This window comes from Geotrypetes seraphini, chromosome 9 (genome assembly GCF_902459505.1).
Source record: "Geotrypetes seraphini chromosome 9, aGeoSer1.1, whole genome shotgun sequence".
NCBI lineage: Eukaryota > Metazoa > Chordata > Amphibia > Gymnophiona > Dermophiidae > Geotrypetes > Geotrypetes seraphini.
The window spans coordinates 116097222-116124831 of NC_047092.1; the positions used below are offsets into that span (position 1 = coordinate 116097222).

The following is a 27610-nucleotide window of genomic DNA, read 5'->3' on the forward strand; positions in this document are numbered from 1 at the left end:
TGCACATCATCAGCATATGCGAAGGTGGTAAAGCCAATAGACTGGCCCACTATCAAAAGGGAAGACAAGAAAATGTTAAAGAGGAGAGGAGACAAAATAGATCCTTGTGGAATCCCGTATTTAGTGGGAAAAGAAACAGAGGAAGAATCATTAACAATAACCTTGGAGGATCTGTTAGAAAAGTAGGATGTAAACCATTCCATGACTTCACCAGTTATTCCTATTTCACGAAGGCGAGAAAGTAATAAGCTGTGATCAATAGTATCGAAAGCAGAAGAGAGATCAAGAGAAATGAGCAGGACTGACTGGTGATGGTCAAGATGATAAAGTATATAGTTCTTAAGGTTAATGGTTGAATTTGCAGTGCTATAAAATTCTTAGTTTACAAATCGATTGAACAAACTCGATTTAATTATCAAGCGAATCTACATGTCTAATAAAAGCAATCTGCGATAAGAGAAGAGCGTCCCTGAATCTCTGCAGGAAATGTTCTTTTTATTATACATATACATGCAGATCAGCGTGCATGAAAAATAAAAGCAACTATCCCCTGGGGCGCTGCTCGGTGCAGCCGGGCTCTAAAGAAAGCTGCCGCCCGCACGTAACCTTGAAGATTTTTTAAAAGCTTTCTGGCTTTGAATTGCCTCAATCGGTTAGGGCTCTGGGGCAGCAGATCGCCAACCTCTGCTCTCCTCACAAATTTGCGCTGCACTCCACCCACTGATCCCATTCCAGTTTCAGTACCGAGGGGAAATCGAGCAAGCCAATGAACCTCCATGTTCATTTTGGAGAGTGGGGGAAAGCGAAAAAAGGGCTTTCATATTGCAGGCTCAGCGGCGCTGGGGTGATGTGCTGTTTTCCTCTACCAGGACCTGATGCAATCCATTCACATCCTAGATGCGACTTAAAAAATATTTTTATTTTTTTTACTTTTTAGCCCAGCGAGCCTGTGGTTTTAACCTGCTTAAAACTGCAGATTAAAACCACGGGCTCGCAGTGTGGGGAAGAGCAGGAGAGATTCGGGGCAGCAGACAGGAGACATTCAGAGCAGCAGAGAGCAGGGCTTCAGAGAGTCGGAAAGACATTTTTGACTGGTCCCCAGCAGTCACTTCTTTGGTTGATCGGCCAGCCCAGTCGGATTGGGAAATTTGTTTTGTGAATTGTGACCCTACCTACTTTGCATGCGTTTCTCCTCATTTGCATGCATGGATTTGAAGCAGATTGCAGGAGAGGTTAGTAAATAGTGCAGGAGCGAAATCTAGTTGCAAAGGGATCGCAAACCGATCAGTACATAATCGGTTTGCTTTGTGAATCTGGCCCTTAACTCATAAATACAGTGGCGTACCAAGGGGGGGGCGGGAGGGGTGGTCCGCACCGGGTGCGAGCCCTGAGGGGGTGCTCCGGCGTCCGTCCCTCCCCCCCCCGATGTCTGGTTCTTCCTCTCTGGCCTCCCTGCACCATTAAGAGTACCGAAGCAGCCTGCAGCAAGATCGCGAATCGTCAGCGATCTTGCGCTGCTTCATGCTGTCCTCCGCCGCGGTCCCTCCCCTCTCCACTGATGTCAGAGGAGGGGGCGGGTCTGCGGCGGAGGACAGCACAAGCAGCTCAAGATCGCTGACATCGCGATCTTGCTGCAGGCTGCTTCTACTCTAAATGGTGCGGGGAGGCCAGAGGGGAAGAACCGGACGTCTGGATGGGGGGTGGGGGGGGCGAGCGGTCCTTCGGGGTGGGGCGGGCAGGCAGGCCTTCAGAGGGAGATGCAGGCCTTAAAGGGGGGGGGGACAAGCCTTCATGGGGGGAGACAGGCTTTTGGGGGGGGGGGACAGGCAGGCAGGCCTTCAAGTGGGGGACAGGCAGGCAGGCCTTTAAGGGGGGGACAGAGGGTGGGACAGGCCTTCAAGGGGGGGGACAGGCCTTCAAGGAGGTGCAGGCTTTCGGGGGGAGATGCAGGCCTTAAAGGGGGGGACAAGCCTTCATGGGGGGAGACAGGCTTTCAGGGGGGGACAGGCAGGCAGGCCTTCAAGGGGGGGACAGGCAGGCAGGCCTTTAATGGGGGGATAGGGGGGTGGGACAGGCCTTCAAGGGGGTGCAGGTCTTCGGGGGGGTGCAGGCCTTCTGGGGGGTGCAGCCTTCAGGCGGGTGCAGACCTTCAAGGGGTGCAGGCCTTAAAGGGGGGGGACATGCCTTCATGGGGGGAGACAGGCTTTCGGGGGTGGGACAGGCAGGCAGGCCTTCAAGGGGGGGACAGGCCTTCAAGAAGGTGCAGGCCTTCGGAGGGGTGAGGCCTTCTGGGGGGGGTGCAGCCTTCGGGGGGGTGCAGGCCTTCAAGGGGAGGGACAAGCTTTCAGGGGGAGATGCAGGCCTTAAAGGGGGGGGACAAGCCTTCATGGGGGGAGGACAGGCTTTTAGGGGGGGACAGGCAGGCAGGCCTTTAAGGGGGGGGACAGGGGGGTGGGACAGGACTTCAAGGGGGGGACAGGCCTTCAAGAAGGTGCAGGCCTTCGGAGGGGTGAGGCCTTCTGGGGGGGTGCAGCCTTCAGGGGGTGCAGGCCTTCAAGGGGAGGGACAAGCCTTCAGGGGGAGATCCAGGCCTTAAAGGGGGGGGACAAGCCTTCATGGGGGGAGGACAGGCTTTCAGGGGGTACAGGCAGGCAGGCCTTTAAGGGGGGGGACAGGGGGGGGGGACAGGCCTTCAAGGGGGGGACAGACCTTAAAGGGGGTGCAGGCCTATGGGGGGTGCAGGCCTTCTGGGGGGTGCAGCCTTCGGGGGGTGCAGGTCTTCAAGGGGGGTGCAGGCCTTCAAGGGGGGGGGAAGGTCTTCAAGGGGGTGCAGGCTTTCGGGGGGGTGCAGGCCTTCTGGGGGGTGCAGGCCTTCAAGGGGGGGGACAGGCCTTTGGGGGGGACCCTGGTGTAGAAATACACAGAGGGAAGGGGTGTTCAAAGAGATGTGCATATGCCAGACTTTGGGGGGGAAGAAATAATGGGTCTGAAAATGGAGGAGAGGGAGAGAGATGATGGACCATGGGATTTAGGGAGGGAAGTAACAGAAAGGGAGAGAAATTGGACACAAGGGATGGTTTGGAGGAGGGATAGAGATACTGGATAGGAGGGTAATTGGGAAAAGAAAGGGAGAGATGGTGGGCCCTGGGGTGGTGGGGAAGGAGGGAGAGATGCCGGATGAAAGGATAGTTAAGAAAAGGTGGATCTGTGGAGGTAGATGAAAAAAAGGAAAGATACCAGACTTCCTGGGGAGGGGAGGGAAATGGAAAGGGAGGACAGAGATGGCAGATGGATGGTTAGCATGAAGAAAGAAGGAGACCCTGGCAAGCAAGTTATCAGAAGACAACCAGAGCCTGGGACCAACAAGATTTGAAAAATAACCAGACAACAAAAGGTAGAAAAATTAATTTTATTTTCTGTTTTGTGATTACAATATGTCAGATTTGAAATGTGTATCCTGCCAGAGCTGGTATTAGACTGCAAACGTGAGCTAGGATTTAAAAGAGAGAGGAAAAATCCTTTTTGTTTCTTTATTTTATTTATACCACAGCGCCAGTGTGGTTAGGAGAAGCCAAAGGGGGTGAAAAAGCTATAAAACCCACCAGGATTTTTGAAAAAAATCACCCAACTGGGCAGAAAAATCAAATCGAAAAACCAATTAAATAGGCTGAATCGAAATTTTTCTTCCTGAATCGGGCAGTTTGCGCTACTGTCTCAGACTTTAGGACCTGGGATTGGGGAGAGATGGCATCCTCAGTACTTTATAATGCAAGTGAAATGAGGATTTGATCAGACTTTTGAAGGGTCTGCAGAAGAAAAATATTGTATAGGCCGGGGACATGAGATAGCAGGAAATGGGAACTTTTCTTCCTTCTATTTTTGTGAATGGAAAGGCTGAGGATGTCAGAGAGTTCAGCTAAAATATGTGCTTTATAAAAAAAGTATAATAATGTGTTTTATAAAGTTTATAAGCATTGCTGGCCTACCCAGTGAGGTGTTCCTAGTGGTGGTGGTGGCAGTGTGTCAATGTGTTGAGAGGAAGAGGTGGTCTGGGAAATTCTCCTGAGCAAACTCCGGGCCCATTTCCACCCCCCAGGTAGTCCACTCCACTCAACTGGTTCAAACACTGAGTGAGTCTTTGGGTATTGTGCCTAGGTAGTTGTTTTGGGATCTCTTCCAGTGGTTTGTCAGTATCTCCTTGTGGTCCAAGGAAGGAAACTTTGTTAATCTTAGCATTGACCTTTTGTAACAGTGCTGCTTGTGTGGCATTAGGCTATCTAGTGATCGAAAGAAAAAAAACAGACCTTTGCACATTTTTGCACTATAGGTGGGTGTATGAGGAGATTCACATTTCCTGCACAGCTAAGTCTGTGTGAAGTTCCCTTGTGTTGTATTTGACATCTAGAAAGGTCTCTGTTTGGAAGGAAAGATCTAAGCTTAAAAATGAAGTGGCCAGAAGTTATGGTAAAAGCAGATAACATTGCTGATTTTAAGAAAGATTTGGACAAATTCCTGGAGGAAAAGTCCATAGTCTGTTATTCAGACATGGGGAAATGTCTGCTTACCCTGGATCGGTAGCATGGAATGTTGCTACTCTTTGGGTTTTGACCAGGTACTAGTGACCTGGATTGGCTACCATGAGAATGGGCTACTGGGCATGATGGACCATTGGGTGACCCAATTAGGCTATTCTTATGTTATGTTCTCATCTGTAGGGGCCTTTGGTTTCACTTCTTATTTTAATGTATTTTTTTTCTGGAATCTTATCAGTGTTTTGTATAATGGGAACAAAAATGGAAGAGAATTAATGTGTGTGGAATGGGGGGGGGGGGGTAACTAATTTCTTCAGCTAAATAATTAAATCCACCTCAACCAGACATAGGAGAACTCGCACACCATTCATACACCCTCCAACCAAAAACGTCAAAAGAAAAAAACTGTTCGACAATCTCCTAACACTCGACCCCAAACTCTACAACCTATTGACCTCGACCACAAACTACAAAACCTTCAAAAAAGAAATAAAAACCCTTCTATTCAAAAAACACATAAAACCGAACTAACACAATCAGAACTGTCCCAAGCATCACCTGCAACTATTCCATATGTACTTCTGATGTCATGACAATTCAGACATAATTTATGTTATGTTATGTTTGGAATAATGGTTACATATATGAGGTTCAATAAAAGAATATTTTCACTCCCTGTTTCTATTCTGACCATTTATACCGTTTCATGGTTATTACAAAAAATATTTTTTACATGGAGGGTGGGTGAGGGGGGGTGTCAAAAAATGATGGGCCCCAGGTGCCACATACCCTAGGTATGCCACTGCATAAATATACTATTGGTTTCACTTCTGTCAGCAATAGAAGGACATGCTGACCTTGTAGACGTGCTCTATTCTATTGCAGAATAGTTTACAGAAATTTTCTCATTTGCTAGACAATACACTTCTGTAGGCTACAAACACATGATTTCCCCTAACTCTTCAAGTGACAAATATGTTAGTGCAGTGGTCTCAAACTCAAACCCTTTGCAGGGCCACATTTTGGATTTGTAGGTACTTGGAGGGCCTCAGAAAAAAAAATTGTTAATGCCTTATTGAAGAAATGACAATTTTGCATGAGGTAAAACTCTTTATAGTTTATTAATTTTTTCTTTTAGCTAAGTCTTGATAATAATATTATAATTTATAGCTAAAGAGACATATGATCAAGAAACTGTTCTATTTTACTTTTGTGATTATGATAAACATACCGAAGGCCTCAAAATAGTACCTGGCGGGCCGCATGTGGCTCCCGGGCCGCGAGTATGAGACCACTGTTTTAGTGTGTCTTTTAGCTTATTTTCAGCATCTTGTTCCAGATATTAAACCAAAATATTTTGTTCTATTAAAGAAAAATATGTGCTCTGCATACTGTGCTGTGTCACAAGTTTCTGAAGCAGTTCTATTATTCAGCTAAATCTTTTTATTCAATATTAGTGTTCTTTTAAGCTCTTACTTAAAATTGTATCTAATACATATTGGTTATGGGGCCCCCCTTATATTCTGCATAATACAATTATCGCCAGACATTGAATATCCGGGAATAACACTGGTGGTGGTCAGCAAAATGTTCACTGCTGCCATCTGAATATTGACCATATAATGATTAGGGAAATGGTAGTAAACTCTTTAAAAGAAAGATTATAATGCTTTCATTCTGATAGATAACAAGCCAACCCAATCAGAATGCCAGTGTTTTTATCTTTCCTTTCATACAACAAAAATGTCTAAACTACATTTTTTTAATCAACTTTCTTACAACAGATTTTAGTTGCTAATGACAAAGCCTGCAAGCTGTTTGGATATAGCAGCCATGAACTAATTGGTCAGAAGCTATCAATGCTGATTCCTAAGTGTGGTCACGTTATTGATGAAACAGTTGGAAAAGAAAATGTAGAGGCTGATGGCTCACCATCATTGATGTGTGGAAAAGTGGTAAGTTTGGATGCAGTGGGCGAGAAAACCTAGCTGGAAGGTTTATGCATCAAATCTGTGTCTTGTCAAGTTCTTTGTTATTATTGAATATGAAATCAATTTCTTCTGCCATGTTTATTAAATAAGAAACGCAGATCAATTTCCAAACTGTTTTGAAACAAATGGCTCCTTTTACTAAGCCGTGTTAGGGCATTAACACGCGGAATAGCATGCGCTAGATGCTAACGCCAGCATTGAGCTGGTGTTAGTTCTAGCCGTGTAGCACGTGCTAAAATGCGTGCGCTAAAAATGCTAACGCAGCTTAGTAAAAGGAGCCCAAAGTTTGTGGGTACAAAGCCTTGGAGCATTGTAGAAGTGATAATTTTTGTATGCTACTACCACTACTCTTATGTTTGTATATTTACTTGAATATTGAATGAGCAGTTTATTACCTTCTCCTGCTAGACCAGCCCAGATGTTTGGGTTTATACCAGTGTAATTCCTTAATCCCAGAACAGTATTCTATTTTTCATTTCTCATTTTTTCCATTCAATAAACACAATTTATATAGATTTATTTTAAATCATACAGTGCTTGGAAAACAGCTACTTAGTAGCTCATAAGTGCTCATTTTTCAACAACTATTTCTGAAAAGAATCCATTCTCAGTTCACAGTTTTCAAAGGATTGGCAAGAGGAGGAAAAATACACTTATCTATTCTAATTATTAACTCCCACTTCTCTTCAATGAACAAATAATTCACTGAGATGTCTTCCAGGGGTGCTTTCTTAATCTTCAAAGATCCATAATTCCTTCAATTTTGTGCATCCATACTTAAAAAACCTGACTGGAATCCCAGTTTTGCCTTGTCCGGCTTCATCAGGGGAAACTGATGAAAACATTAAAAAACCCAATAAATGATACATACCAAAACATACAAAACAATAAATAATAAAAACCAAAAATCTCATGTAATTCTTCTCAAATATATTTTCATGGCTCACTAAAGGGACTTCCTTCCACCTGTTCCTCGATAACTGATGAAAGACGCCAACTCAGGGTTCTTCTGATCATGACTTGTTGACACCTTCTCTCAACTCTGATTGGCTTCCCACACGGAGGCAGAAACATTAAACCCTGAAAGAGGACTCCTTTGTATATAATCGATTCATATAAATTTGTCCATTCTACTTCTTTATTAAGTCAATTTGATATGATTGTATTCCACTGAAATGTCCAGATTTGGAGAATTATTCATCTATTCCTCTGCACACTTTGTGAAGGTGTACAGATGTTATAGATTTATTGATGATCACAAAAACACTTTCACCAAAAGGAATAAATGAAGGTATAATAAATAGTAAACCACAAGCAGAAACCAATCTTAACGGAGGAAAAAGCCTCAGACAGGGGCCCACCCACCTCCACAATGGTGGAATAGCGGTGTTCGGGCGGTCACTTCACTGGCACAAAACCTCCTATTTTGATGGTCCTAGTAATGTGTTTGAAAATTGCTTTCAGAGTTGAGTGATATAGAAGAAGATAATAATGACTTAACTTTCTCCTCTAAGGATATCCGATCACCATATCCGAGTTTTTTTGCTAGATTTATTGATGATACATTATATTTTTTGTGTGGGAGGGAACAGAAAGTGAATTTGCAGAATTTCTTGGATAAATACATATGATCAACATATTCAGTTTACAGCTAATTGGAGTACAAGCACTATACAATTTTTGGATATACAAATACTGTATAAGAAAGGGGAGTTTATTGCTACTGTGTCTAGAAAACATACAGATAGGAACACATTTTATATTTTTGGAGTTGCCATCTACATGTAATGAATTTCAACATACCTTTGGAACATTTTTTGTGGTTAAGGAGGTTATGCTCTACAAAGGAAGAGTTTAAGGTTTGGGCTCATCATTTGGGACAGAGATTCTATGAGAGGGAATAGCCTAAAAAACAGAGCAGACCGCATATAAGATTTGACTTCTGTGTTATTATTTTCACAGAAGGTAAAATATGTACGTCAGGCTATCTTGAAATATTGGCCTATATTTAGATAACATGGGATTTTTCAAGAACAGCCCCAATTTGCTTATAAAAGAGTTGGGAATTCAGCAGATTATTTAAGAACATAAGAAAAGCCTTACTGTGTCAGACCAATGGTCCATTAAGCCCAGTAGCACGTTCTCATGGTGGACAATCCAGGTCACTAGTACCTGTCCAAAACCCAAGGAGTATGAATATTCCATGCTACCGACACTGAGCAAGCAGTGTTTCTCAATAACAGACTATGGACTTTTCCTCCAGGAACTTGTCCAAACCTTCCTTAAAACCATCTACACTATCCGCTCTTACCACATCCTCTGGCAGTGCGTTCTAGAGCTTAACTATTCTCTTAGTGAAAAAAAATTTCCTCCCATTGGTTTTAAAAGTATTTCCCTGTAACTTCATCAAGTGTCCCCTAGTTTTTGTAATTTTTGACGGAGTGAAAAATTGATCCACTTGTACCCGTTCTACTCCACTCAGGATTTTGTAGACTTCAATCACATCTCCCCTCAGCCGTCTCTTTTCCAAGCTGAAGAGCCTTAACCGTTTTAGTCTTTCCTCATACGAGAGGAGTTCCATCCCCTTTACCATCTTGGTTGCTCTTCTTTGAACCTTTTCTAGTGCCACAATATCTTTCTTGAGATAAGGAGACCAGAATTGAACGCAATACTCCAGATGAGGTCGCACCATGGAGCGATACAGGGGCATTATAACATTCTTAGTTTTGTTAACCATCCCTTTTTTTAATAATTCCTAGCATCCTGTTTGCTTTTTTGGCCGCCACCACACATTGGGCGGAAGATCCTTTTCTTGGGTGCTAATCCCCAAGGTGGACCCTAGCATCCGGTAACTGTGATTCAGGTTATTCTTCCCAATGTGCATCACTTTGCATTTGTCCACATTAAATTTCATTTGCCACTTGTAACCCCACTGTGAAGTGTTAATATCAGAGGACTTAGCATTACACCTGGTTCCCTTGCTGGACAGGTTTATCACTTTACAAATACTGTACTCTGCGTATGCCCCATCCTACCACACCTATAGCACTTCCTATTTCCCTTCGAGGAAGTAGGTCTAGGGGGAAAGAACTTAGGCATTCTGCGTGAGGCTTCCTTCATTTTTCCCTTACTAGGCTCCTCGGAGAGGGGTTTATCTGGCAACATCTGGGCCTGACCTGGGCTTCCTCCTAAGGGCTCCTGGGAATCCAGGTAAGCTTCTACTACCTCTAATACCTGTCCCAGGGTCTTACAGTTTTGATTTTTAATCCAGGTCCTTAAATTCCTGGGTACAGCCTCCAATAATTGTTCCCTAACAATTTCCGTGAACAGGGCCCTAGCGTCATTCATTACAGGTTGTAGCCATTTTTCTGCAAGTTTAGTTACCCGCTGCAGTAATGCCTTGGGTCTCTCAGCCTGTAGCAAAACTGTAGCCCTAAACTTCTGCCGATAATGTTCAGCAGTAAACCCTAAATAATCAAGAATGTGGGCCTTGACAGTGGGGTAACTACTGGCATGCTCGGGGCCTAGGATCTGAAACGCCGCTAGAGTCTCCCCGGCCAAGCAGGGCAATAGCCTAAACACCCATTGTTCCGGAAGCCACCCTGCAACTACTGCAATTCGTTCAAAAGAACTCAAAAAGTCATCGGGTGCATCTCCGGGTGCTATTTTGCATAAATTTATCTGTGAAAGGTTATTAAGCCCTACCGGAGCTGGAACTGGAACGTTTTGCAATGATTGTCCTCCAGTCGGCATGGAAGTCTGTTGCAAAATCCGGGTAAAGACTTGCGCCTGATCTTTCATCGACTCCATTAACTCGCCATGCTATCGCATCATGGCCTCCTGGCCAGCCTGCCATCACTCCTCACTGGACTTCAGTATGGCTTTGAGGTCCTCACACTGTCTTTGGCGTTCTCCAGCTAACGCCGCCAGCATCTGGGCCTGCTCCATATTAGCGACCTATAAGTAAACAAACAGAAGAAAAGGAACCCAAGTGTGGCCTCACAACAAGCGTGTATCCTTTCCCTTAGCCCCCCTCAGTGTCCAGTCCTCCCCAACCAGCACTACCTAATCCTCACCAGCTACCCCCAGGTATTCTTACCAGAGGCACTGATGAGTCTGCGCGTCTGTGCTGATTGGGTGCACCGCCCGTGCTGTCTCCGGTCCGGAACTGAGTTCAGCTTGGATCCACTGATCCCTCTGGATCTTAGCTCCTTCTCGGTTCACTCCTGAACTGGAACTGCGATCCTCACTGCACTCCTCCAAAGGATATGGTGCCACACTCTGTCTGGACCTCCTCCTTCCGGTACTGGGTCACCCTGGCTCCTCCTCCGGATAGTCCACAGGAAACTCCAGATAATGTACCCCAAGTAGAATAACGGTCCAAACAGAACAATAGGTAAATAGATTCACAGTTCAAATACCAAAATAAAGGGTAAGCAAATATTCCTTTTCCAGCATAAGTCCAAAAATACATGCAAAGGGAAAAATCTTTTTTCCCTCCCCCCAAAAAAAAATTGTAGTTCCTTGTGTCTCCTGCAGGAGGTGCAAGATCTTCCAGTCTTCCAATTTCCTAAGGTCCGCCTAGTTATTCCCATAATATTAGAAATGATACAGAGGTGTTTACCACATGTACATGAATACATTGTAACAAATCAGTGTAGTGAAGAGAATAGATGTGTTTTCAGTGCCTTCCTGAATTGGAAGTATGTGGTAAGTCATCGTAAGCTGCGTGGGAGTTTGATCCAGACTTTGGGTCCTTGAAATTCAAAGGTGGTCTCAAAGAGAGCTTTTTTCTGGCTCTGGCGTGGGGAGGGGAGTGGTAGCTTCTAGCGTTGAGTTGTCCTCGAGTCATTGAAGGACTGTAAGACTGGGATGGCAGAAGTGAGTCCGGCTGAGTTTTCTTCATATATGGCTTTATAGACCATACATGCAATTTTAAACTGAACCCTGCTTTTAACTGGTAGCCAGTGCAATTCCTTAAGCAGTGGACTTGCCCACTCATATTTGGTTTTGTGAAGGATGAGCCTTGCTGCTCTATTTTGGAGTACCTGCATTTTGTTAAGGTCTTTCTCTGCAATGTGGCAGTAGAGGGAATTAACAATAATCCAAGTAGGGGAGGAGGACTGCTTGAGCCACTGTTTGGAAGTTTTTCGGGCTTAGGGCTGACCTGATTGTTCTCAGCTGTCTTAATTGAAAGAAGACCTTCTTGACCAGTGAGTTGACTTGATCTCTCATGGTCAATTCTGAGTTGAGTATTACCCCAAGCACCCTTGATGTTCTGCTTATAGGTATCTGCTCATCCATGTTCAAGGTGATTTCCCATGGAGTTGGAGTGTTTTGGCTGCCAAACCAGAACACCTTTGTTTTCTGTTTGTTCAATTTTAAGAAGCACTGGTGAGACCATGAGTTTGACTTATGTTAGTGTAGTAATGTATTGAATTGTGTTTGGTACCGAGTCTTTAGCCTTGCATAGGAAGTAGAGGTAGTCTATGTAGGAGAAGGTGTGATTATTGGGGTCGGCAACATGTTGACCCAAGGCACTTATGTAAACATTGAATAGGGATGGTGAGAGAGGGGAGCCTTGAAGGATGCCTTCCATGGTTGCAATTTCTTTTGGCCTCTCCTAACTTCGTAGGTTCTTTTGTTTAGGAATTCTGTAAACCATTTCTTCACATTACCATGTATTCCTAAATCTTCTAGATAGAGAAGTAGCAACGAGTCGTCTACTACATCAAAGGCCGCAGAGATGTCGAATTGTAAGAGGACTGTTTGCCCTTGCTCAGGTAACTCTTTGCCTTTGATGTTAGTTCGAGAAGGAGTGATTCAGTGCTGTGGCATGGTCTGAAGCCATGTTGGGTGTCGAGGAAATCATCTATATGGTAGAGGAATTCGAATAGTTGTGCATTGATGCTGAATTCTATTGGCTTGGCTGGCCATGGTATTCTAGTTATAGGTCTGTAATTCTATGCCTTGCTTAGGTCAAGTCCTGTGGCTTTGAGGATGGATGTCAGGAAGATGGCAGACAGTGTTAGGCATAGGTTAGTGAGATCAGCCAGCCAGAATATAAATCTGGTAGGTGCGTGGTCTAGTAGGTTACCTGGACAGTTATTTTAGTAGGCAAGCAATGTCCGTTGGCTTAACTTTGGCGAACTCCTTCCAGTTTCTGTCTGCTGGTACTCCCATTGGTCCTTCAACTTGGGTCTGATGCTGTGTAGGCTTCTGGTGTGTTATTAAATGATTCCCTTATAGATCTGATTTTGTTCTGGAAGTAGTGTGCGAGATCATCTTCACCTGGATATTGCATGAATGGGTTTGTGGTTAGTTCTTTGGTGAAGATCAGTGTATTGAAGATTTTGTAAAGACTATTGGTTGAATTTTCAGATTGACTGATTAGTGTGTCATAGTATGTTCTTTTGGCTTCAGTCACCACTAGCTTGTATTGCTTTATCTCCTTTCGCCAGCTGATGTAATGTTCTTTCTCTTGCTTCTTCTTCCATGCCTGTTCCAGCCTGCATACTTGCAGCTTTTGAGAATGTAGTTTCTTCGTGTACCATGGGTTGCTTTTCTCTTTAACTTGTATGTGTTTGTTTGGAGCAAGCTTGTCGAGGACTGAGATGGAAAGATATTCCCATAAGGTTATGATCTGCTCAGCGTCTCCTCTTGCTGGCTTCAAATGAGTTGTGATTTCTTCCCAGGATTCTGTCACTGGGATTTTGACTCGGGATTTTCTCAGTGCCATTGGTTTGGGTATTGTTGGTATTGTCTGGGTTAATAGCAGGGTGGAGGTAAGGAGATAGTGGTCGGACCTGGTCTTGTTGGCATGGGGATCAAAGAAACTATCACCTTCCTTCATCATAGGACAGGCCATACAATGCCCACAGCTGAAATGACCAGAAACAGACTCTCTCTGACCATGTTCACTTGAGGTACGTAAAACAGCTAGGCAAAGATGATATCTGAGATTCCAATTTCTGCTGTAAGATAACATGCTTTTCAAATTAATAAATGCAGGATGGGCAGTAGGAGTGTCAAAATGTTGTTTAATAATATTCACCAAAGCTGGAGTATGTTCATTATACTTTAATACACAGGTAAGCATGTCCATATCCCCCTAGTCTGCTCTTTATACTGTAACAAATGTTCTCTATGATTCCATCGTGCTCTTATAGCAGTCTTAGACACAATCTTCTTGGAATATCCTCACCGAATAAGTCTATACTTAAATCAGTGACACATATCTCATCTCATAAACCTTTTGTGAAGACTGTAGCTTTTTCTGAAGTACTGCCTACATATGGAAAGGGAGAGCAAAGAGTAAAAAACACAGAGGACTTTAATAGATGGCTCAAAGCCTGGTGTCATCAAGAATGATTCAGGTACATAGGTCGATGGGGTAATACATGGAAAGACAAGAAACTATATTGTACTGATGGGCTACATATTACTACAGCAGAAAAAGAATCCTTGCGGAGAAGTTTAAACAATATGTTTCTAGGCATTTAAACTAGAATGTGGGGGTGGTGTAAGTATGAAGGACAATTATAGAAACTCCCCCCCCCCCCCCCGGCAAAAGACAATACGTGATGGTAGTAAAGATTGCAACGTAAATAATATCAGCAACTCACTTCTTAGCATTGCAACGGAAAGTGAAACAAAACAAAAAACTATATGAAAAAGGAGATTACCACTGAAAAATAGCTGGAAAGCGATGACCACAAATATTCACAGTCTAAGCAACAAAGTTCATGATCTGCAAGCCCTGATGTTAGAGGCAGATCTGGATATTGTCGCTATCACAGAAACATAGTTCAGTGAATCCCATGGATGGGATGCAAACATACCGGGATATAATGTTTTTAGGAAGGACAGAGGTGATCAAAAAGGTGGAGAGGTGGAGCTCTCTATGTAAAGATCGATATCCAAGCGACCAAAATGAAAGGGACCTGGGGAGAGGAAGAAGCAATATGGATCACTCTGAAAAGAGAAGATGGAATTTCTATCTACGTGGATGTAGTCTACAGACCTCTGACTCAATCGCAGCAAATTAATAAGGATCTGATTGTGGATATCCAAAAGTTTGGAAGGAAAGAGGAGGTGCTGCTGTTGGGAGATTTCAACCTGCTGGATGTGGTCTGCAATGTTCCGTCTGCGGAATCTGAAAGAAGTAGGGAGTTTATGGATGCCTTTCAAGAGGCTCTGCTCAGACAAATGGTGACTGAACCCACGAAGGAAAGAGCTATATTGGATCTGGTCCTCACAAATAGAGAAAGTATTGCTAATGTTCGAGTGGGTGCCCACATGGGAAATAGCGATCATCAAACGGTTTGGGTTTTTTTGTTTGTTTTTTTTGTATTTATTTATGCAATTTTCAAATATTACAAATTTGCACTTGATAAAGAAAATAGATAACACTTGAAAATCTCCGATAGCAATTAATTAAGGCAATAAATCATAAGTATATCTCTATATACTCTATCGTAATTCAGCCTGCAATTTGCTGTTAAAAATACTCCTAATTATGCTGTAAATCTGCTTCTAATTTTGTAAACCTACTTCTAATTCTGTTGTAAATCTACTATTCAATGCAGATCATTTGCTAATTGATGTAAACCGCCTAGAACTCACTGGGTATGGCGGTATATAAGAATAAAGAATAATAATATATTAACCTCAATTTAAGGAAAAAAGAAATAATTAGAGAGGAGACAAGATTATAGAAATCTTGGAGGATTAGAGGACAACTTAATTTCAAAACATAAATTTTCCTTTTTCAGACCATTTAGTTAACATTCTTATATTGTGGGATTAATATCACAATCAGAGGGGGGTGGATACAGCTTTAGGAACTGGAGGATGCTTTGACTCTAGGAAATTCTTTATATGATCTTGGTCCAAAAATACATACGTGCTATCATTCATTTTAACTATACATTTGCATGGAAATTGAAGGAAAAACACCCCTTTGAGCTCCAGCACCTGAGGTTTAAATGCCAAAAAGGCCTTCCTCCTCAGTTGCATGGCCCTACAAAAGTCAGGAAAAATCATTACTGACTGACCCAGAAACTTTTCATTCTTAAAGTGAAAATACAGTCGAAGAATCCAATTCCTATCGAATTCAAGAGCAAAGGATGCAATTAAGGTGGACGTAGACATTACTGATCTAGAGTCCTCCAGAAAGCCAGTAAGATCAAAATTAGCTTCCGATTTCTGTTCTTTAACTAAGTTAACCATTGGGCTACCAGAGTTCACATAGAATGCTTTAGTAATTGGAGGAATTGATTCAGACGATATTTGTAATGTCTCTCTTAGATATTTCTTCAACATTTCAACAGGTGATAACATTGGTGATTATGGAAAATTCAACATCCTCAAGTTCAATCTGCATTCATAATTTTCTAATCTCTCCAATTTTTGATAAATATTCAAATTATATTTGATAACAACTGATTAAACAGATTGCCTTTTCTCAGATGTTCCTTCTAACTGTTGAACTCGAGCCTCTATATTAGTGACTAAATCCACCGATTGCTTTACCTGGTCTTTAATCTAGTCGAACAGTCAATTCAGCTTCCGGTACACTTACAATGTCCCACACAGCCTCTAAAGTGATTTTCTCAGGTCTTTTATTCAGCTTCTGGGTAGCTCTCTTATCAGATGCCAGAAGGCCTTCCGTGCTTCCAGTGTCCTCTTCAAGGGAGAAATTCCCAACTGGGCTTCCTCCTTCAGCCCCCAAGAAGACCACTGCCACTGGGTGTCCCATTAGGCCGGGTGAAGAAGCAGGCAGCGTCCCAGCATTAGAGGAAATCCTATTAACCTCTTCGGAATTAGGGACTTCACTCCCCAACTGCAACTGTGCTCCACCTCTAGGCTGATAGGGAGTCTTGCGTTGTTCGGGTCTTAGCGAGGTGTCGAAATCGCAAGCAGATTTTTTCCTCCACTGCCTACTCTGGCTCCCGAAGATTCTGTTCCTTCGGCATAGGGAAAGCTTGTAGCGTTTGTTGACCCAGAGCCGGAGAGGCAGCCACTTCACAATCGCTAAAAGCGAAGTCGCTACTCAAGCGGAACTTCCTTCTGCGCGTCCGATCGAAGCGCCATCTTGTCTTGAAACGGTTTGGTTTGATATAACAGCTAAAGTGGAGAACGGCCCATGATACTTAAAGTCCTAGATTTCAAACGTACGGACTTTAATAAAATGGGAGAAGCTGTTAGGATGGGAGGACATAAGAGAAGTGGGAAAACAGTGGTCTATGCTGAAAAGAGTGATAAAAATGGCTACGGACCTTTATGTGAAGAAAATAAATAATAACAAGAGAAAAAGGAAACCGATAAGAGAAAATAAAGATGAAAGAGTTGGCATTCGTGAAATATAAAATCCCCAAGAAAAGGAGTGCAGAAAGGACTACCGGGTGAAACTGAAAGAAGCCAAGAGAGAGAGAGATACGTCTGGCAAAAGCGCAGGCGGAAGAACAAATGGTTAAAAATGTAAAAAAGGGAGACAAAATTTTTTTTCCAGATACATTAGTGAAAGGAGAAAGATGAAAAATAGAATTGCTAAACTAAAAGATGCTGGGAAGTGATATGTGGAGAGGATGAGGAAAAAGCAAACGTTCTAAACAAATACATCTGTTCTGTGTTCACAGAAAAAAATCCTGCAGAAGGACCAAGATTGTCTGGCAAAGTAATGCGAGAAAATGGAGTAGATTCTACGCTGTTCACGGAGGAAAGTGTTTATCAACAACTTGAAAAACTGAAGGTGGACAAAGCGATGGGACTAGATGGGATCCATCCCAGAATATTGAGGGAGCTCAGAGAGGTTCTGACGGGTCCTATTAAAGACTTATTCAACAAATCTCTGGAGACGGGAGTGGTTCCTGGGGACTGGAGGAGAGCGGATGTGGTCCCTATTCACAAAAGTGGTCACAGAGATGAAGCAGAAAACTACAGGCCAGTAAGCTTCACTTCGGTTATTGGAAAAATAATGGAAGTGTTGCTGAAAGAAAGGATAGTGAACTTCCTAGAATCTAATGAGTTACAGGATCCGAGGCAACATGGCTTTACAAAAGGTAAATCGTGCCAAATGAATCTGATTGAATTTTTTGATTGGGTGACCGGAGAACTGGATCAAGGACATATGCTAGATGTAATTTACTTAGATTTCAGCAAAGCCTTTGATACGGTTCCTCATAGGAGGCTGTTGAACAAACTTGAAGGGCTGAAGTTAGGACCCAAAGTGGTGAACTGGATTAGAAACTGGCTGTCGGACAGACGCCAGAGGGTGGTGGTTAATGCAAGTCGCTCGGAGGAAGGAAAAGTGATTAGTGGAGTCCCTCAGGGTTCAGTGCTGGGGCCGATCCTGTTCAATATGTTTATGAGTGACATTGCTGAAGGGTTAGAAGGAAAAGTTTGCCTTTTTGCAGATGATACCAAGATTTGTAACAGAGTAGACACCGAAGAGGGAGTGAAATAATATGAAAAAGGATCTGCAAAAGTTAGAGGAATGGTCTAATATCTAGCAACTAAAATTGAATGCAAAGAAATGCAGAGTAATGTATTTGGGGATTAATATTCGGAAGGAACCATGTATGCTGGGAAGTGAAAGGCTGATATGCACAAATGGGGGAGGGACCTTGGGGTGATAGTGTCCGAAGATCTAAAGGCAAAAAAACAGTGTGACAAGGCTGCTGCCAGAGAGATGCTGGGCTGTATAAAGGGAGGCGTAGCCAGTAGAAGGAAGATGCCCCTGTACAGGTCATTGGTAAGACCCTACTTGTGTTCAGTTTTAGAGACCGTATCTGGCGAAAGATGTAAGCAGACTTGAAGCGGTCCAGAGGAGGGCACTGAAAATGATAGGAGGTTTGCTCCAGAAGACTTATGAGCAGAGACTGGAAGCCCTGAATATGTATACCAGGGGTAGGGAACTCCGGACCTTGAGAGCCATATTCCAGTCAGGTTTTCAGGATTTCCCCAATGAATATGCATTGAAAGCAGTGCATGCAAATAGATATCATGCATATTCATTGGGGAAATCCTGAAAACCCGACTGGAATACGGCTCTCGAGGACCGGAGTTCCCTACCCCTGCTGTATACCCTAGAAGAAAGGAGGAACAGGGGGAGATATGATTCAGACGTTCAAATACTTGAAAGTATTAATGTAGAACAAAATCTTTTCCAGAGAAAGAAAAATGGTAAAACCAGAGGACATAATTTGAGGTTGAGGGGTGGTAGATTCAAGAGCAATGTTAGGAAATTCTATTTTATGGAGAGTGTGGTGGATAGCTGGAATGCGCTCCCGAGAGAGGTGGTGGAGAGGAAAACGGTGATGGAGTTCAAAGAAGCATGGGATGAACACAGAGGATCTAGAATCAGAAAATAATAGTAAATATTGAAGAACTAAGGTCAATAATGGGCAGTGACAATGGAGAATTGCTTAGAAAACTTTAAAAGAAAAAGACATAGCATTTTATCTATATTTTACTTGATAAATCATTGACTCTTATTTCAGTAAATTAAACCTTAACAACGGAAAGAGTCAGAAAACACAACTTACCTGTTGATGGGTTGCCGCTGCCAAGCTCTCATTACATAAACAAAATGGCGTCTGAATTTAAACAGAATGCCCCTCGGTGTTTTCTGACTCTTTTCGTTGTTAAGGTTTAATTTGCTGAAATAAGAGTCAATGATTTATCAAGTAAAATATAGATAAAATGCTATGTCTTTTTCTTTTAAAGTTTTCTGAGCAATTCTCCATTGTCATTGGCAATAGTATCAAGTTTTGGCACTTCCCCTGAAGAAGCCCGTTGGTGTGAAACAGATTAGGCCTCCGTCGGGTCCAAAGGATAAGTGCTTATATATAGTTCTATTATAATGCCAGATCGCTGATGGTTGCCTGCTCTTTATTGAAAATTTGAGAGAAATTGATACTAGATTTTAGAATTATTGATGAACACAAAGTATTCAAAACCAAATATATTTTAAAAAAAGATTAAATTAATTTAAAAAATTACAACAGAGGTTTTGACCTGTGATGATACCCTAACCCTAAATTGGAGTCCTTCTATTGATTGGATCCCAAGGATTGTTTGAGGTCTTTTCCCTCTGTTTTATAAAAATATAACATATTATTTATAATCAGACAGTGTTCTATGTTATTTATGATAATCTAAGGATTTTTGACCTTGAACACTGATTAAGGGTCTCCACCAATCTTACTCAGTTTGTACAAAAAAGTGTGTATCAGTAAAAATCTGACAGTGTCATTTGAAAACATTTTTATGAGTTGGCAGCTCTCTTTCTATTTCAAGTCAGCCTATTAAGAAAGAGGTTAATTTTGTACTCAGGTTGTTTGACAATGCAAAATATGTCAGCAAAGTCAATATATTTTCATAATAATCTTGCTATTTTGTTTTTATCACCCCAGTTAAATCCTGAGACATGACTAGTTCCAGGTTATACAGTGAGTGAGACAATGGGACATTGAATGTCATCCTAATGTTTAAATCACAGCTATCATAAACAGACCTCACCTCATCCCTATTGACATTCTCCCAGATGGTAAAGAATTATTACACAGTGTCTTGAGAAGTTTACCTCCTGAAGACCAGACCTAGGACATTTGGTAAATTTGAGTACTCTGAGCTCTGTCTGTTTTTTAACCTTGCATTGTTTCTTTAGGTGGACATTGTTGGCAGCAGTGGCGAGGAAATTCCTGTGTCAGTCTGGATTAAACGAATGAAGAGGGGTGAGGAGAGGCCTTGCTGTGTGGTTTCCTTGGAGCCAGTAGAGAGACTTACTGCCTCGGTCAGCTTTTCTGATGATGTGAGTTAATTGTGCATCCTTCTGGGGTACATTAGTTCTTGATGCACTGGGAAGAAGAGAAGAAAGGAATGGAAGAGAGTAGGGTCAGAGAAGGGAGAGTCGAAGGAGATGCTAATAACATAGCAATAACTAAAATAAGGAATAACAAGATGAACTCTTGGTTGGGGGGTAGGGTGGAGTGAGTCAATCAACATATTATATTACATTCTTGTACTCCACAATAACCTATTCAGTTATGTGTAGATCAGTAGCGTACTAAGGGGGGGGGGCGGTCCGCCTCGGGTGCCAGCCCTGAGGGGGTGCTCCCGGCCTTGCCGTTCAATCCCCCCCACCCCCGAAGGACCGCTTGCCCCCCTGGCCTCCCTGCACCACCTATGAAGCAGCCCGCAGCGGGATCGCGATGTCAGCGATCCCTGAGCTGCTTCGGCGCTGCTTCCTGCGCCGCGGTCCCGCCCCTCTCCTCCTCTGATGTCAGAGAAGGGGCGGGACCGCGGCGGAGGAAGCAGCTCCGAAGCAGCGAAGGGATCGCTGACATTGCGATCCCGCTGCGGGCTGATTCAGGTGGTGCAGGGAGGCCAGGGGGGGCAAGCGGTCCTTCGGGAGGGGGGACTGAACTCAAGGCCGGTAGCACCCCCTCAGGGCCTGATTCAGGTGGTGCAGGGAGGCCAGGGGGGGAGAGTGGTCCTTCGGGGTGGGGCGGGCAGGCAGGCCTTCAAGGGGTAGGGAGGGGTGACAGGCAGGCAGGCCTTCAAGGGGGGGGGGACAGGCAGGCCTTCAAAGGGGGGACAGGCCTTCAAGGGGGGGGCAGGCAGGCAGGCCTTCAAAGGGGGGACAGGCCTTCAAGGGGGGGGCAGGCAGGCAGGCTTTCAAGGGAGGGACAGGCCTTCAAGGGGGGGGACAGGCAGGCAGGCTTTCAAGGGAGGGACAGGCCTTCAAAAGGGGGGGACAGGCAGGCCTTCAAGGGGAATGCAGGCCTTCAAGGGGGATGCAGGCCTTCGGAGGGGGGGTGCAGCCCTTCGGGGGGGTGAGTGCAGGCCTTCGGGGGGGAATGCAGGCCTTCGGGGGGGAATGCAGGCCTTCGGGGGGGGGAATGCAGGCCTTCGGGGGGGGGGAATGCAGGCCTTCAGGGGTGGGATGCAGACTTTAAGGGGGGGACAGGCCTTCAGGGAGGGGGGCCCTGGTGTAGAAATATACGGAGGGAATGAGGGGGTTCAAAGAGACGCGCATATGCCGGACTTTGGGTGGGTAGAAATAATGGGTCTGAAAATAGAGAAGAGGGAGAGATGATGGACCATAGTTTTTAGAGAGGGAAGGAACAGAAAGGGAGAGAAGTTGGACACAAGGGATGGTGTGGAGGGGGGGATAGAGATACTGGATAGAAGGGTAGTTGGGAAAAGAAAGGGAGAGATGGTGGACCCTGGAGTGGTGGGGAAGGAGGGAGAGATGCTGGATGAAAGGGTAGTTAAGAAAAGATAGATCTGTGGAGGGAGACGAAAAAAGGATAGATGCCAGACCTCCTGGGAAGGGAAGGGAAACGGGGAGGACAGAGATGGCAGATGGATGGTTAGCATGCAGAAAGAAGGAAGAAGGAGACCCTGGCAAGCAAGTTATCAGAAGACAACCAGAGCCTTGGACCAACAAGATTTGAAAAATAACCAGACAACAAAAGGTAGAAAAACTAATTTTATTTTCTGTTTTGTGATTACAATATGTCAGATTTGAAATGTGTATCCTGCCAGAGCTGGTGTTAGACCGCAAACGTGAGCTAGGATTTAACAGAGAGGAAAAGTCCTTTTTGTTTCTTTATTTTATTTAGACCACAGCGCCAGTGTGGTTAGGAGAAGCCAAAGGGGGGTGAAAAAGCTATAAAATAAATCCACCAGGATGTTTTAAAAAAAACAAACAAACACCCAATTGGGCAGGAAAGTTGAATCGAAAAACCAATTCAATAGGCTGAATCGAAATTTTTTTTTTCTTGAATTGGGCAGCACTAGTTTGCACTACTGTCTTAGACTTTAGGACCTGGGACTGGAGAGAGATGGCATCCTCAGGACTTTATAATGCAAGTGAAACGAGGATTTGGTCAGACTTTTGAAGGGTCTGCAGAAGAAAAATATTGTATAGGCCGGGGACATGAGACAGCAGGAAACGGGAACTTTTCTTCCTTCTATTTTTGTGAATGGCAAGGCTGAGGATGTCAGAGAGTTCAATTAAAATATGTGCTTTATAAGAAAATATAATAATGTGTTTTATAAAGTTTATAAGCATTGCTGGTTTTCTTAATGGTGATGGTGGTGGCAGCAGCGTGTCAATGTGTTGAGAGGAAGAGGTGGTCTGGGAAATTCTGCTGAGCAAACTCTGGGCCCATTTCCACCCCCCAGTTAGTCCACTCCACTCAACTGGTTCACACACTGAGTGGGTCTTTGGGTGTTGTGCCTGGGTAGTTGTTTTGGGATCTCTTCTAGTGGTTTGTCAGTATCTCCTTGTGGTCCAAGGAAGGAAACTTTGTTAACCTTAGCATTGACCTTCAGAATATGTTTGTAACAGCGCTGCTTGTGTGGCATTAGACTATGTAGTGATCGAAAGAAAAAAACAGATCTTTGCACATTTTTGCACTATATGGTGGGTGTATGAGGAGATTCACATTTCCTGCACAGCTAAGTCCTTGTGAAGTTACCTGGTTCTTTCTGTATTTGACATCTAGCAAGGTCTCTGTTTGGAAGGAAAGAACTAAGCTTAAAAATGAAGTGGCCAGAAGTTATGGTAAAAGCAGATAGCATTGCTGATTTTAAGAAAGGTTTGGACAAATTCCTTGAGGAAAAGTCCATAGTCTGTTATTAAGACATGGGAGAAGTGTCTGCTTGCCCTGGATCGGTGGCATGGAATGTTGCTACTCTTTGGGTTTTGACCAGGTACTAATGACCTGGATTGGTTACCATGAGAATGGGCTACTGGGCATGATGGACCATTGGTCTGACCCAGTTAGGCTATTCTTATGTTATGTTCTCATCTGTAGGGGCCTTTGTTTTCACTTCTTATTTTAATGTATTTTTTTTCTGGGAACTTATCAGTGTTTTTTATAATGGGAACAAAAATGGAAGAGAATTAATGTGTGTGGGATGGGGGGGGGTTACTAATTTCTTCAGCTAAATAATTAAATCCACTTCAACCAGACATAGGAGAACTCACGCATCATTCACACACCCTCCAACCAAAATCGTGAAAAGAAAAAAAAACTGTTCGACAACCTCCTAACACTCGACCCCCAACTCTACAACCTATTGACCTCGACCACAGACTACAAAACCTTAAAAAAGAAATAAAAACCCTTCTATTCAAAAACACATAAAACCGAACTAACACAATCAGAACTGTCCCAAGCAACATCTGCAACTACTCCATATGTACTTCTGATGTCATGACAATTCAGACATAATTTATGTTATGTTTGGATTAATGGTTACATATATGAGGTTCAATAAAAGAAAATTTTCAGTGCCTGTTTCTATTATGACCATTTATTTTTCATGGTTATTACAAAAAATATTTTTTTACATGGGGGGTGTCAAAAAATGATGGGCCCCGGGTGCCACATACCCTAGGTACGCCACTGGTGTAGATAAGAAGAAGATCCATAATCAAACTTGGGGAATATAAATCTAATGTTTGGATCCAAATGATGAAGAATTCAGGCATATAAATAACCGATCCCCTCCCTATATCCTTTTAAACTTAATACATTATATGTGAACTAGAGAATGACACGGGGGAAAATTTTGTCCCCGTCACCGCCCTGTCCCTGCTACCACCGTCCCTGTCACCGCCCTGTCCCCATCTCTGCGACCACTGTCTCCTCTCCGTCCCCGCTACTACTATTCCCGCAGCATCCATACAAGCCTCAGTACTGCAATATTTAGCTTATTCCTTCCTTTATAAATCAAAGTTCTGGCTGCTGAACTAGAGAAAGAGATGTTCAGCTGGCAGGGCTTTGTTTACAAATTTTTATCAACACAACTAATATACTATTTTATCCTAAAGCAAAAAAAAAAAGGAAGTAAATAAATAGAATTTTTTTTCTGCCTTTGTTGTCTGGTTTCTGCTTTCCTTATCTTCTCATTAAATTTCTTCCATCCACTGTCTTGTCTTCTCTCAGCATCTTCCATGTGCTCTATTACTTTGCTTCTCCCTTCCCCCCCCAGTTGGTTTGGCACCCATCTGCTGCCCCCATAGTCTGGCATCTCTGTCTTCTTCCCTTCCAGCGTCTTCTCTCTACTCTGTTTCCCATTTCCCTTCAGCTTGTTCTCCTCACTCTGTCTTCCCCAATCCCATTTCCCTTCAGCATCTTCTCCCACTCTGTCTTCCCCATTTCCTTTCAGCGTCTTCTCCCCACTCTGTCTTCCCCAATCCTCATTTCCCTTCAGCGTCTTCTCCCCAGTCTGCCTTCCTCATTTTTTCCCTTAGCGTCTTCTGCCCACTCTACCTTCTCCATTTTTTCCCTTCAGCGTCTTCTCCCCACTCTGTCTTCCCCAATCCTCATTTCCCTTCAGCGTCTTCTCCCCAGTCTGCCTTCCTCATTTTTTCCCTTAGCGTCTTCTGCCCACTCTACCTTCTCCATTTTTTCCCTTCAGCGTCTTCTCCCCACTCTGTCTTCCCCAATTCCCATTTCCCTTCAGCCTCTTCTCCTCACCACCACCCTTCCCTCTCGCCACCTCACAACCCTTCAGCACCCCTCATGCGGCCCGAGAATCTCCCTCCCTCCCCCTTACCTTCGCTGCGCGTTAGTAAAGTAACTTGCTGAAGCCGTCCGAGCCTGCCTGCAGTCACATGTGTGTGGGCGGTAGCTTCTCCTCTGACGCAACTGGAAGCCAGTAGAAGGAAGAAGGTGTTGATGCCCCTCTACAGGTCATTGGTGAGGCCCCACTTGAAGTATTGTGTTCAGTTTTGTAGACCGTATCTGGCGAAGGACGTAAGAAGACTTGAAGTGGTCCAGAGGAGGGCGACGAAAATGATAGGAGGCTTGCGCCAGAAGACATATGAGGAGAGACTGGAATATATATATACCCTAGAGCAGTGATGGCTAACCTTTTTGAGCCCGAGTGCCCAAACTGCCGCACAAAACCAAAGAATTTCCTCAAAGTGCCAGCACGTCAATTAAACCTTAATAACAAGATTTTAGTATCTAAAAACTCTTTATAAAGTTGCCTGAACTATGTAACATCATTTTTAAAGGTTGGAATCTTTGTATTGTCAGAGAATCAATTTGATTCACAATCCTTTGGTTTTCATTTCAATTTATTGGCAATTTATAATGTTTTAATGATTTCATTTAATTTAATGAATTTAGGAAGAATTTGATTCAGTTACACAATATATTTTAAATGTATTATTCACATAACATGTCAAATGTATCCTGAGTAAAAAAAAAGATAAACTTCTTAAAACTGTTAACTGTGTCAAGACTCGGTGTGCATTCCCAAAGAGTCTATACATGTTTTTTTGTAAAATTTACAATCAAATTAGAAAATAGTTAAATCATTACATTTCTAATAATATGATGTAAAGAAAACAAAAGAGCTTTCAATTAAACCAACCGTTTTTATTGGAAATTCCAGATTGGAATACAACTGGGCCATGTAAAGTCCCTTTTTTAAATAACATCTTTAAATAATATTTAAATAACTTAGAAAGTGTCTTAACTGCAAACTGAAAACACTGCTTCATGTAAACATATGCATTGGGCATGCTCTGAAAAAAATTAATGTGATTTTTGTTGTTGCATGCATGCTGATAACTTGTCAATCCATAGTAACATAGTAGATGACGAATGGTCCATCCAGTCTGCCCAACCTGATTCAATTTAAATTTTTTATTTTATTTTATTTTATTTTATTTTTTTTCTTCTTAGCTATTTCTGGGCGAGAATCCAAAGCTTTACCCGGTACTATGCTTGGGTTCCAACTGCCAAAATCTCTGTTAAGACTTAGCTATTTCTGGGCGAGAATCCAAAGCTTTACCCGGTACTATGCTTGGGTTCCAACTGCCAAAATCTCTGTTAAGACTTAGCTATTTCTGGGCGAGAATCCAAAGCTTTACCCGGTACTATGCTTGGGTTCCAACTGCCAAAATCTCTGTTAAGACTTACTCCAGCCCATCTACACCCTCCCAGCCATTGAAGCCCTCCCCTGCCCATCCTCCACCAAACGGCCATACACAGACACAGACCGTACAAGTCTGCCCAGTAACTGGCCTAGTTCAATATTTAATATTATTTTCTGATTCTAAATCTTCTGTGTTCATCCCACGCTTCTTTGAACTCTGTCACAGTTTTACTCTCCACCACCTCTCTCGGGAGCGCATTCCAGGCATCCACCACCCTCTCCGTAAAGTAGAATTTCCTAACATTGCCCCTGAATCTACCACCCCTCAACCTCAAATTATGTCCTCTGGTTTTACCATTTTCCTTTCTCTGGAAAAGATTTTGTTCTACATTAATACCCTTTAAGTATTTGAACGTCTGAATCATATCTCCCCTGTCTCTCCTTTCCTCTAGGGTATACATATTCAGGGCTTCCAGTCTCTCCTCATACGTCTTCTGGCGCAAGCCTCCTATCATTTTCGTCGCCCTCCTCTGGACCGCCTCAAGTCTTCTTATGTCTTTCGCCAGATACGGCCTCCAAAACTGAACACAATACTCCAAGTGGGGCCTCACCAATGACCTGTACAGGGGCATCAACACCTTCTTCCTTCTACTGACTACGCCTCTCTTTATACAGCCCAGAATCCTTCTGGCAGCAGCCACTGCCTTGTCACACTGTTTTTTCGCCTTTAGATCTTCGGACACTATCACCCCAAGGTCCCTCTCCCCGTCCGTGCATATCAGCTTCTCTCCTCCCAGCATATACGGTTCCATCCTATTATTAATCCCCAAATGCATTACTCTGCAATTCTTTGCATTGAATTTTAGTTGCCAGGCATTAGACCATTCCTCTAACTTTTGCAGATCCTTTTTCATATTTTCCACTCCCTCTTCGGTGTCTACTCTGTTACAAATCTTGGTATCATCTGCAAAAAGGCACACTTTTCCTTCTAACCCTTCAGCAATGTCACTCACATACATATTGAACAGGATTGGCCCCAGCACCGAACCCTGAGGGACTCCACTAGTCACCTTTCCTTCCTTCGAGCGACTTCCATTAACCACCACCCTCTGGCGTCTGTCCGACAGCCAGTTTCTGACCCAGTTCACCACTTTGGGTCCTAACTTCAGCCCT

At 43.4% G+C, this 27610-nt stretch overlaps 1 protein-coding gene across 3 annotated transcripts in view; it reads left to right on the forward strand.

The window, feature by feature from the left end:
• Window positions 1-27610, forward strand: part of PASK (PAS domain containing serine/threonine kinase) — a 514076-nt gene that overhangs the window by 108605 nt on the left and 377861 nt on the right. For all 3 annotated transcript variants that reach the window (XM_033957505.1, XM_033957503.1, XM_033957504.1), the window contains exons 4-5: window positions 6317-6487; window positions 20196-20339. In XM_033957505.1, coding sequence (XP_033813396.1) covers window positions 6317-6487; window positions 20196-20339 — 315 coding nt within the window. The remainder of the gene's footprint in view (window positions 1-6316; window positions 6488-20195; window positions 20340-27610) is intronic.